Consider the following 13,235-nt stretch of genomic DNA (forward strand, 5'->3'; position numbering starts at 1 on the left):
GATGGCAGTAAACAATTGCATATAGCGAGACGAGCCTTACTCATCTTGCCCAAATTTCACATCCAATGCGTCAATAAATTAGAGACTAAAATTGAACATTATTTCAGTAAATAATATATATATATATATATATATGCACACATAAGAGCTACAAAATACAAATGCCATTTGGGCATTCCATCCATCCAGCAGAAACTTGCTGGTTTTGCTACTAGTCTTGCTGATACAAAAATCAGCATATGCGCAGGGATATTACATAATGCTGATGTTAAATTAGTCAATTTGAGTTCAACATATAGCTATAACTATACTGTATATATGTATTTATTTATTTTTTATTTTACTCGAGACTTTACCCACAATATTATCGTAACAACGTTCAGTACTGTACGAGGTGAGGTTTATCGCGTCAAACATAGCATAAAAGGAAATAGAAAAACAAAAAGACAGCATCGTCACACGATTGGTTTGTGCATTTTATTGTTCCCACCTACTAGCTGTTGCTGTTGCTACGGCGGTTCGACCAATCACGGTCCTTCGCGCGGGATTTCAAACTTTTTCAAATCATCATCCTCGTAGTGAAGCGTTATCGCTCCGCGAGAAATATAAACAATATAGTCCCTTTCAATAAAGTTCGAGATATTTCAAATTCCGACAACACGTGTATCTTTTAATAATTGTAGATCATAATATATATCAAAATAATCGAAGAATAAGAGTAAATAAGTCATTTTGTGGTCAATGCGTGTGGTTTTAAATGGTCGAGCGGAGGGATACTGCACCCTAGCCCTGTGAAAGAGGAAGTGTGGCTGCCCTGTTCGCAAAAGTAGCTTCAGCGTTAGCCACGCGTAGTTAGACGAACTCGTGTCTATTTTGCTTTTGAAATAATGTTAACATTTTACTAATCATTTTCGGAGTTTCAGCCCTTTTTCTGTATGTTTATGGATCACTTGAAGTCGACGTGTCTTTGAAAGAATCCAGGTAAGGCAAAGTTTTATTAAATGTACCAGTCGCGTGGGGACTTGGATGACGGAGTTGACGCATTTCGCTTGTTGTGTGCTGTTTTTCTTTTAAACATTGGAATTGCTAATATTTCCATATAAATTGGCTGCAGAAGCAATCGCACGCAAAGTCAGTATATATTTAGGGACTTAAATTCAAAAAATACAAATTAAGGTTGTTTGTGTTTTTATTTTTTAACTATAATGAACATAAGGTCAAATCGCTATCTTAAATTTGGTATGTGTACAAAAATTTACATGCTGAAATAATTAGCATGAAAAACCAATACTTAGATTGATAAAATAAATCTTGAATAATTGAATTACTAGAGCCATCCAAATGAAGAAGTTGCCCTTAACCATTTAATAAATTAACCCTCTGATGCATGAATTATGAAATCCTTGGTAAAGATTTTTTTCGAATGTTTTTATTCTTCTTAGGAGATGGAAATAATGTACAATTTCTTATTTTTCTTTTTTTTTTTTTTCTTCTTTTTCATGAAGTTAACTTGTGTGCTATTGTAAGTATAGAAACCCTTGATGTCTTTTATGCTTTAATAAGCATTTCAACAATTTTGGGAAAATGTCAACACTTTCAACACTATAGGCTCAATGCACAGGCCTGAATAAGAAAACCAATAAAATTTCTAGTTGTGATTCCTACACCTAAGCACCAATGTCTCTGTTGTTGTCTGGCACCCACTGATCATCACTCTTGTCACTACAGTCATCATCAGTGAAGCTAGATGGAGTTTCCTGGGCTATTCTGTAAACCGTCTTTGCTTCTTTTGGAGTCTGCAAAATGAGCCAAAATGCATGTAGTAATGCAAACTATAGTTCAGATAAAATACATAAAGTTATGCAAACTACAGGTAATCTGCACAAACAAAGTATATTTTAAATTAACTGGTAATAAATATAACAATTACATTCTAACTTATAACTAAAACAGTCATAAAAACAGACACAATTGTGTAACGTGTTCAAAAATATACTGGGGGATGCATGATGTCTACTTCATTGGGTACATGGTTAATCCTAAATTTACATATACACACATATTTCACATTCCAAACAAATATTATCTTTCCTTAGATGTTAATGTAAATCATCATTTTTTTATTTTTTTTTTTTTTGGGGCAACTGTAGTATTAACTGTAACTGTAGTAAGTATTGACAGGATATGCCAGTTGTAGTCGATACGGGTGGCAAGTTGTCGGCTATGTTGGAGTCCAAAGATAATTACTTGCAGTTACACCAACTGACCACTGAATTGATCTCAATAGAGTATGGCATGAGAGAGCACTCTTGAGGTTGCTTTGTAGTTAAACCATAAAAGTTAATGCATTAAAGAAAAAGGTACGTTTCAGTAGCTGTCTACTGTAGTGACCACTAAGCACCAGAGGGTTAACCTACACTACATATATTCCTCGTCAAAATACGAAATAATCTCATCTCTGAGTTATAAATGATCTGTTATTGTTCAGAATTTTGCCAGGATTTGCCAGATGGGCTATGTCATCTTAAAAATAGCAGCTATTTTTGATTGCAAATCACTACATTTAATCATTGAATATGTTAAGCTTTCATGCAGTTGCCTCAATATTAAAGAATCACATCTTCAATGTATTTGACGGATTGAACACTTTCTGCAAAATCATTTAAACCCATTACAGTTGTTTGATCGTTGTTCGGAAAAATGAAACTTTACAAAATAAAATTGATCTTTTACGAGCTTTAATGTCCATTGGTTTGATACATTAAGTAATTTTTGACATATTTTGTGATTTAGGTAAGGTTTTGTGCAGTGTTGACAAATGTCTTTCCTTCTGTTTAAAGGTAAAGTTGACAGAATGCCACTGCATGGGAAGATAGTTGTGTTCAAACGGAGCGGGGGAGATGGAGCTGAATTTCCTCTCGTTGCGTCTCACTGCTTGATTGGAAGGTGAGCTTCAATATGCACTTGTCCATAATGCAGTTAGTATCCAAAATTTTTTATAATCAATTATTCTATTGGTCTTTCAAATAATCATGCAACGATTGAGTTTGCATTAGGGCTGCACCATTCAACAAATATCTAATTGCATTTTTTGACTAACAAATATTGTTTTTTTAATTCGACTTCGCAATATTTACGTTTGATATTGTGCTTTCTATCAACAGGAAGCCCGACAGTGATATACGTATTCAGATTCCCCAAGTCTCCAAGGAGCACTGTAGAATTGACTTGAATGAAAATAAAGAGGTAATACAGGAGATACTGAACTTGCGTACTGGTGTTTTTACTCTACAGTAATTAAATGTTGAATCTACTCATTTCATTAGGCTACGTTCATACTACAGGTCTTAATGCACGAATCCGATTTTTTCGTGTTTTTCCAACTCGAGTGAGGCATTAAACTTGACGGTCTGAACGTGACAAGTCGCATAGAACTGGACCATTTCAAATCCGATCTGGGTCACTTTCGTATGTGGTTCAAATCCGATCTGGGCCACATTTTTCCAGACTGTCGCAGCGGTCTGTACTGTCCAGTCTCCGGAATCGGAATTCATGCACTAATTACGTCAGCAAACAGCAAGAGGCACGAAGGACGGCAGCAGTGCAGGCATTAGCGCCTAGCTTGAACTCTGCTTTTAAGCACGAAGCGGGATTGACCACAGTCATAAAAAAATAAAATGAAGAAAAGGATAACCCTGTCAGTTTTCGATTTTAATTCTGTGCGCCGAATGAGCAATATTTCATTATTGCGCACATGGCCGAGTCGGGGCAAACTGACGCACCCACGTCATTTCACGCACACACGTCAAGGCTTATGTGTGTGCGTGTGTACGTTCTATCAGTCCATATAAACTTTGAAAATAAAACTAAACGTGGATTATTAATGTCTGTTATTTGTGTCCTCTTTTTAATGAGCTAAATATGATAATCCCTGGAATGACGGATGACAGCCAACATGTGTGGTCATTTATTTTGATGCTTGTGCGCATGCGGGTCGTCTTGCTCAGCGCGTGTCAGACTGCGAATTAGTGCGCATGCGTAATACTTGAATGGTCTCAATGGACAAAGGCAGTCTGAACGGGCATGCCAAAAAAACAGATATGAATGAAAATCCGATTTGTGCATTAAGACCTGTAGTATGAACGTAGCCTTAGTCAATGAGTAAGCGACGTGATGTTTGAGCATATCTTGAAAAGCCCTTTTTAAGAATGGATTTTTTTCTTCTAGGTTATTTTAACAAATCTGACCTCTGTTAACCCGACTCTTCTCAACGGAGAGGTTTTACAACAGCCTGTGCGTTTGAAGGATGGAGATGTCATAACCATTGTTGACCGTTCTTTCAGGTATGTGATTGCAAAATGGCGGAATTGGTACAAAATTACGTTTGATATATAACATGTTTTTACAAGAGTTTCTTTAAATTTTGTAGTGCAAGGTCTGAACTTTGTGCATTGCATTATTTTCAGGTTTGAGTACCCTCCAGCACCCACGCCAAAGAAATTTGCCAAAGGAAGAAAATCTGGAACCCCAAACCCTCATCTGAAAGATGGAACCAACCACAATGTCGAGCGACCACTGGAGCAGACTAAGAAGGACCCCAAGCAGGATTGTGAAACACAACAAAGCAAGGCATTGTCTCCTTTTAATGATCTTTATCAAATGATCAGAAAGTCTCTGGATGTTAAGACACCTCGGAAATCTACTGCCACCGACATCCAGACACCAATGAGGAAAAGTAATGCTTCCACTGTTGGAACGCCAAAAGTGGCTGATGGCAAGGTTGTAGCAGAGGCTAAAAATAAAAGCAATGCCACTCCGACATCTGAAAAGCGCAGGCATTCTCAGATTCCTACTGCTAATGTGATGATTGCTGGTAAAGGTGTAGAAGAGGTCAAGTCTGACGCGGGCTCGCAGACAAAGCCACGTGTCACTCCTCAGAAGTTAAGTGACAGTGGTGCTATTGAGATAATTTGCTCACCAAAACCCAAATCTCCTATGAATCGCAGAAGCAAGGAGCTTCCAGCTAAAGAACATGCCGAAATGATGGCCAGTCCACAAAATACAAATGTGCCAGGAGTCACAGGAAATGGTAAATGTTATTGAAGATTTCTTGTTTTCCAACATATCAAAATGATATAAGTTTAACATTTTTCATTCTTCTATCACATCAAGGGGTGCCAAAAAAACGCAAAAGTGGAGATTCATTTGTTTCACCGGCATCACAGATGAAAAAGAAACGTGTTTCGTTTGGAGCTGATCTAATCCCTGAGTTGTTTGATAAAAAATTACCACCTGATTCTCCATTACGCAAAGGAGAGAATCCAAGAAGGAGCCTCTGTCTTTCTAAGCCCTCAAAATCACTGTTGAGGAGAGCATCAGTCATTGGGCTGATTAAGGTAGGAATTTAATTAACCAAATTTGATATTTTCTTTCATTGCCATTGACGGCAATATTAATCCAGTCTGTTTAGAGGTGCATTGAATTTTTCATTCATAAGTGTTTTCATTTTATCAGATTTGAAAGACATAAAGTTGTACAATGAAATTGTGGAGCATCTCCCTTTACAGTGCAGGACAAGTAAAAATCTCAAAATTAACTTAAAATCTAATAAATATAAAATGCTCATGCTCATTAATGCTCCTCTCGGGTTCAAATTGAAAGGGTTGAACAGAGTATATGTTTATGACGCTAGAGCAGGGTTCACTAAATCCGGACCTCGGAGCCACTTTTCCTGTCGTGTTTTCCATGTCTCCCTCCTCCAACACACCTGAATCAAATAATCAGGATTATTATCAGGCTTCAGGAGACGTTGCTGATCACATAATAATTTGATTCAGGTGTGTTAGGGAAGAGAGACGTAGAAAAGACGACAGGATAGATGGCATCGAGGTCCAGATTTGGTGAACACTGCGCTAGAGTAATCCTCAGGAAGCCCAGGAGCGTAACCATGTGACATCACCACCCTGTGACGTCAAAAACAATGGTGACCTACAAGTTAAACTAATTTTACCAATTGTTTAAAAACTAAAACGTCAAGAGGGGTTTTCATATCAAAATATTTTAACTCATAATAACATTCATCTTTTAGGAACTACAAGTCTTTCTCTCTGTGGATCCCTTTAAAGCTATTTTATTTGGTCACTTTTGGTTCCCTATTCAAAGTGAGCATATGCATGTACTGTATGTGGCTGACTGGCAGTGAACGAGCAGTGCTAACCTTTTCACTTTAAATGGATTGGACATCTATTGCCGCCAATGGCAGCAAATTAGTTCAAAGCAAATACATATTTATTTAAAAACTTCATCTGTTTTGTGTAGGAGGCTGAAAGTCCTGCAAAAAAGAACTCTGAATCTCCTAAAGCTTCTGTTAAGAAATCTCCAAAAGGAACATCTCCAGGGAAAAACACTCCAAAACCCATTACACCGTCTCCTTGTAAGAAGTTGGCCAAATCTACACGGGCCTCTCCAGAAGGGCAATCTCCAGGCAAGAGATCACCAAAACACAACACGATGCCTGTCAAGGCCTTGTTTTCAGAAGAGGAATTGACAAAATCGAGGTTTTCTTACCCAGCATCTTCTGAAAAGACATCATCAAAACTAAGCCTGGCTTCCCCCAAGTCACCGAAATCTACATCAGTCCCTACCAACTGGACACCAAAACCCAAGCATACCAAGGATTCTTTGTCAAGATTAAAATCGCCCAAATCAAGGTCTTCTTCCCCAAGCCAAAAATTGGAAAGTCCTTTGTCCAAAAGCCTGACTTGTGACGAAATGCCTACCAGCACAAAGAGGGCATCTCCAAGGTTTACCCCTCAGGGAAATGTAAATGAAACACCAGCGAAAACCCCTCAAGGCTCCCGGATGAGTATTTCATCCGTACAAGGACGCTTTTCTGTGTCTCACATCGAAACCCCATCACCAATTGCAGAAAAATCCACAGTTACAGTGACACCTAAAATCCCTCTGAAAAGGAAGAGTATGAAGAGTGCTTCACGGAAGACTCCTCTGGCCAAGAGCACTATCAAAAACGTAGTCAGAAGAAGTGGCATTTCACGTGCATCTATGAAAGGTACCTTTGAACCGATTATGCATGTAATGAGAACCTAAATTAACTATTTTACAATTTTAGGGATATATTTAAATTATTTTGGTAGCATTATGCAATTTGCAGCAAAACATGGCTCCCACCAGTGAACTGCTTTGGTTACATCTGCTACAATAAAATGAATACATCTGACCTAATTGCCTTGTTTTGTCTGTTTCAGCTTTGAATTCTTGGGCAGACACGGTCAGGTTTGGAAAAGCTAAAATCCAAGCGCCTGTACCAGCTAAAAAAGCTGTTCGGAGTACTGTAACAAATACTAAAGTCGCAAAGAAAGTTGTTCCCAGACCACAGGTATATTTTCATAGCACATTTACTACTGTAACTGTGTTATAATGCAATTACAATGTTTTTAGACTCCTGTAAGAAAGCCGCTTAACCAAGTGAGCACCGGGCACGCAGATTCACCTGTTACCATTGTTGTGGGCCGAGCATTCAAGCAGAAAATTGCAAACCCTACAAATGCTGCTCCAAAAGTCATCTTCAATACAGCAATCTCAAAGAAAAACATGAAAATGGATGAGGATTTGTCTGGTAATTACATTTTTTTTAAAATACCAGCCCTGTTATAAGAATGTAGATTATCAGTTTTCCATCTTATTGTTTTTTTTTTTTTTTTTAGGAATCTCTGAAATGTTTAAAACACCCTTAAAAGAAGATAAGAAAAAAATGGAAACCAACAACAGTGATGTCACAAAGACCCCATTGGCCGTTAATGAACCATCTGTGCTAGAACCTTCTGTGTTAAACACCCCAGAGGAGACAGGTGAAATGTCTGCATTGACTGAATTTGTACTTCTAGCAAATGGAAAAATAATTGATTTCTTACAATTCCAGGTGAAATGGTGGTGTCTCCACTCACTCTTGCATCTACTGGAAAAGCATCAAACTACAACAAAGACGCAGTGAAACGTCTCCTCAATATCAGTCCAGACAGCAGTTCAGACACATCTGCATTTGAGATGAAGACTACTTCTGTTTCACAGACATGCATAGAGCTTGTTAGTGCTGTACCAACTCTTAAACAGAAGACGCCAAGACCTAAGACGGAAATTGTTGACGATCTGAGAGAAACACTCTCTGAAACACCCAAACAGAAACCTGAGCAACAAGAATGCTTCACTGGAGTGAAGAGGATGATGAGGACCCCCAGACAGAAGAGTGAACCAGTTGAGGATCTGAGAGGAAAACTCCTGAAAACACCCAAACAGAAACCGGAGCAGAAGGAATGCCTCACTGGTGTGAAGAGGATGATGAAAACCCCCAGACAAAAGAATGAACCTGTTGAGGATCTGAGAGGAAAACTCCTGAAAACACCCAAACAAAAACCGGAGCAGAAAGAATGCCTCACTGGTGTGAAGAGGATTATGAAAACGCCAAGAGAGAAGACTGAACCTCTTGAGGATCTGAGAGGAAAACTGCTGAAAACCCCAAAGCAGAAGTTGGAGCCAAATGAATGCCTTACTGGGATTAAAAGAATTTTTACTACTCCGAAACAGTGTGAACCCAATGACATACAAGGGGAGCTTCTCAAAACTCCAAGGAGTCCAGAGGATGACGTTTCCTGCACTGCTCATGTCCCCCTTTTGGAGAAACCGGTGACAGATCTACCAACGGCAGCTAAAGAATATCAAGAGCATAATAACTTGCCAACTCCAAAAGTGAATAGCTCTCCGGTGGACTCCGGAATCAAGAGAATATTTAAAACACCTAAGCAGAGAAGTGCTCCTATCGAAGGCATCCTCGGAATAGCGAGGCTCATGAAGACTCCTAAGGAGAAAAGTAAACCGGTAGAGGACAATTTTTGTATTCAACAACTGATGACGTCACCCAGGCTGAGGCATAGTGCTCCTCTAGAGGCCTTTGAAGGACTTAATGAGCTATTGGATGACCAACCTAAGGTAGACATGTTTAAAAGGATAACTGCTGGGCGTTTGAGTTAATTTGTTATTTGGTAAATAATGAATAACTGTTGAACGATCTGTTGAAACTGTTGAATGATCACAATGGGAGTATGTCATACTCCCACGTGATACATCAAAACTGTTCAGACCAATCGGACACTCAGATTTCCATTCTCCGTGTCAAACAGCTGAGCAGGACAGTTTTTAAAGGTAAAAAATGAATAATTTAGCATACTTGCAGAGAGCTTAGTAGTAAGGCTACAAAACATTACCATCCTACTTGTTTTCTAGTTAAATAAATGGTAATCTCAGAATTCTATTTTATCTCTTACAGCATCAAGATCAGGCTGTAAGTAGTGACTTGGATGAAGTTAAAGGTATGTTACTCTTTCTTATCTCTAGCTTTTACAGTACTCATTAATAGTCTACAAAATAGTAATGCAATTATAATATCTAAAGCCCATGAGGTTCTACAGCTGAATGCCACAATTTAACTTTCAAAACCCACATCTTGTTTTCGCAGAGTCAACTGAAGTTTCTGAAGAGTGTGAGTGTACAGAGGAAGCCGTTTCTCAGGCTGTGTTTGAAGATGCACCACAAGGCGCAGATATGGACGAGGCTCCTGCTGAAACGGCCAATACCAAGAAATCAGTCCGAGGCAGGAAGGCCAAAACAGCAGAGCCCAAAATTGTGACAGCAGAATCGCCTTTGGGTCCAGTCAGAGAAAGAAGGGGGAAAAAGGCAGAGCCTTCTGAGCCACTTATAGAAGAAACTAATGCTAGCTCTAAGCCTAAAAGAGGAAGATATGTCAAAAAGGTTGAGATGGTCCAAGAGGCTGCCACTGAAATTTCGCCAAAGCCTGAGATTGAGCAATATATCTCAGTTAAAGTGGAATCTACCACTGACAGCAGTCGGACACCTTTAGAAAAAGAAGCTGCGAAGCCTAAAAGAGGAAGGTATGCAAAGAGGGCTTTGGAACAAATTGATACAGTCCCCAAAGCCACAGATGAAACTTCATTGAAGCCTGAGCATGAAACGAGTCTCCCAGTTAATATCGAGCCACCAGTGAACGACAGTGCTGCACCTTTGGAGAAAGAAGCTGTGAAGCCTAAAAGGGGAAGGTATGCCAAAAAGGCTATAGAACAACTTGATGCAGTTCCAGAAACTGTCGCTCAAACTTTGCAGAAGGCTGAGAGTGAGACATGTCTCCATGTTGGTATTGAAAAAGAGTCTGTGAAGCCTAGAAGAGGAAGGTATGCTAAAAGGGCCTTGGAACAAATTGATACAGTCTCCAAAGCCACCGATGAGACATCGCTGAAGCCTGAAAAGGAAACAAGTCTCCCAGTTAATATTGAGCCTGCAGTGACCAGCAGTGTTGCACCTCTGGAGATAGAAGCTGTGAAGCCTAGAAGAGGAAGGTATGCCAAAAAGGCCTTAGAACAGCTTGATGCAGTCAACAAAGTTGCCACTGAAACTTTGTCAAATCCTGAGAGTGAGACAAATCTCCCAGTTGATATTGAGCCTGCAATTAACAGCTCTGTAACACCTTTGGAAAAAGAGGCTGTGAAACCTAAAAGGGGAAGGTATGCTAAAAGGGCCTTGCAACAAATCGATACAGTCCCCAAAGCCACCCATGAAACTTTGCTGAAGCCTGAGCATGAAATGAGTCTCCCAGTTAATATTGAGCCTGCAGTAAATGACAATGTTGCACCTTTGGAGAAGGAGGCTATGAAGCCTAAAAGGGGAAGGTATGCCAAAAAGCCCTTGGGACAGCTTGATGCAGTTCCTGAAACTGTTTCTCAAACTTTGGAGAATGCCAAGAGTGACACAAGTATCTCAGTTGATATTGAACCTGCAATTAAGAGCTCTGTAACACCTTTGGGAAAAGTGGCTGTGAAGCCTAAAAGAGGAAGGTATGCTAAAAAGGCCTTGGAACAGATCGATACAGTCCACGAAGTCTCCTCTGAAACTTTACTGAAGCCTGAGAGGGAGACAAGTCTCTTCATTGATATTGAGCCAGCAATAAACATCAGTGTTGCACCTTTGGAGAACGAAGCTATAAAGCCTAAAAGGGGAAGGCGTGCCAAAAAGGCCACGGAACAAATTGACGCGGTCTCAGAAGCTCTTCCTGAAACTTTGCCGAACCCTGGGAGTGAGGCAAGTCTCCCAGTTAATATTAAGCCAGGAATGAATGAAAGTGTTGCACTGTGCACTGTTGAGAAGCCCAAACGAGGAAGGTATGCCAAAAAGGCAGTGGAACAAACAGAAACCACTCTGGAACCCACCACTGAAACTTTACAAGGTTCTGTGAGTGAGCCTGAAGTGACCCACAGTGTTGAGCATTTGGTCGAAGAAGCGGTCAAACCCAAGCGTGGAAGAAAACCCAAACGGCAATCTGCTCAGTCCAAACTAACTCCGCCTCCTGCTTGCAGTGATGATGTTTCTAAAGATGAGCCTGCACAAGGTAATAGACGTTGCATCTCACATTTGATCACATGCATTCTCATTGTGTTTTCAGGTTTCTTAGAGTTGATGGTACATTGATTCAGATATTTCATTTAATTTCTGTTTTAGATGACCACCAGGGTCAGAGTCCATCTGAACACCATGATAATGCATCTTCAGAATCCACTGAGAGTTCACATGAGGTAGAGACTGCAGCAGCGATGAATGTCCCTGTTGTTGACAAGAAGGCTATCCGAGGGAAAAGAGGGAAGCCGGCAGAATCTACAGCAGACGAAGATAAACCAGTTGAAGATTTCGAAGACGCTGGTGTTGCTGCTCCAGTCAGAGCTAGGAGAGGGAAAATAATTCAAACAACTGCACCTCCCGCAGGCAGGAAGGCTGCTGGAAGAAGGAACACAAAGAGAAATGATGACATTTCTGATGCGCTGCCTGAAATGATAACCGAAAAAGATGTCGTCTCTGAACAACCAAAGGTTTCTGAACCAGATCAGATGAGTGACCAAGCTTCTGGTATTTCAAAATCAAGAAGAGGAGTACGAAAGCCAAAGCAAGATGCAGCTGCTTCAGAATCCACAGAGAATCTAGATGGTCCAATTGAAACGCCTACAGAAAAACCCAAACCAGGCAGTAGAGCAAAACAACATAAAGCTGATACCGTATCAGAAACATCTGGGGGAAATCCCGAACCTGAGCAGAAGCGCCAAAGGGGAAGAGCAGCATTAACTAGTTTGAAGACTGAGATAAAACACGTCGTTACAGTCAAGAGAACACGGCGAGGGGCAGCCGCTGCCTGTGAGGAGGCCCAAGAAACAGTTCCCACCCCAGTTCCAGAGTCGGAGCTCCCTTCAGTAGAACCAGTCAAAAGGGGACGACGAGCAGTTGCTAAACCTTCAACAGAGCTGTCTGCAATGAATGAAAACCATTCGATTACCACAAAAGATTCAAACAACGCATCTGCTCCAGAAGCACAAAAATCAGTCAAATGGAACCTAGATGTCAAAGTACATACTATTCAAAAATCTGTCAAAGTGGTTCGAGGCAAGAGGTCGAGCCCTATTGATCGCATGGAGCTTCAGAGCAGGAGTGAGTCGGAGAATGCTGATAAAACTGAAGAGGACCTCTCAGGGAAAGAAATGGAATCTCCGCCTCCAAAGAGAGCCAGGCGAGGGGCGAAACTTGCAAATGACGCAGAGTCCGCTAGCAAGGAAGACTCCAAAAACGCTGAAGATACTCAGATGCAACCAAATACTAGAAGAAGAGCAAGAGCAGTCAAAAAATGAACATTTACATAATTGTTCCGAACATGTTTTTCTTTCCGTAAGTTTAACTGGCGTTCTTTAATTCTGTCTGGTAAAATCGGAAAGATGACAAATTGAGCACTGTGCTACTTGTATTTTATGGCAGGGTATTTTTATCACCCATTTTTCTAAATGTTTCTTACTTTGTCTACTTTAGTATTTGGGGTAAAAAAATTAAAAAGTTTTACTGTTTAAAGCATTTGGATATTTTTCTTAATCCTTGTTTTATTTTTATTTTTTTTTAATCACCTAAGTATACCTAAAGTTAGTGCTCAAATGTTACCAATGATGTTTTGTATCAGAAACTTTGTTTTAGGAGTTTTATTGAATAAAAGCCGAAAGGATTTGAGTAGGTTCGGAAAAAATGCAGATTTTTGTATTTTTTCCAATGCATTTGTGTAATTGTGAACTGTTAAGAATTGACAAATAAGAATTACATTAAAATTGAGCAGAAATCGTTGTTGT

At 39.9% G+C, this 13,235-nt stretch overlaps 1 protein-coding gene across 1 annotated transcript; it reads left to right on the forward strand.

Moving 5' to 3' along the window:
• The first annotated feature begins 394 nt into the window (after positions 1 to 394).
• On the forward strand, positions 395 to 13,216 carry mki67 (marker of proliferation Ki-67). Its single transcript, XM_057825538.1, has 14 exons — positions 395 to 981; positions 2,841 to 2,946; positions 3,165 to 3,246; positions 4,228 to 4,343; positions 4,467 to 5,089; positions 5,173 to 5,396; positions 6,319 to 7,069; positions 7,266 to 7,396; positions 7,459 to 7,636; positions 7,725 to 7,868; positions 7,940 to 9,003; positions 9,341 to 9,383; positions 9,530 to 11,470; positions 11,581 to 13,216. The coding sequence occupies exons 2-14, from the start codon at positions 2,855 to 2,857 to the stop codon at positions 12,750 to 12,752; spliced, it is 6,561 nt and encodes a 2,186-aa protein (XP_057681521.1). The 5' UTR covers positions 395 to 981; positions 2,841 to 2,854; the 3' UTR covers positions 12,753 to 13,216.
• Positions 13,217 to 13,235: the final 19 nt, after the last annotated feature.

Source organism: Corythoichthys intestinalis, chromosome 21, assembly GCF_030265065.1.
Source record: "Corythoichthys intestinalis isolate RoL2023-P3 chromosome 21, ASM3026506v1, whole genome shotgun sequence".
Lineage (NCBI taxonomy): Eukaryota > Metazoa > Chordata > Actinopteri > Syngnathiformes > Syngnathidae > Corythoichthys > Corythoichthys intestinalis.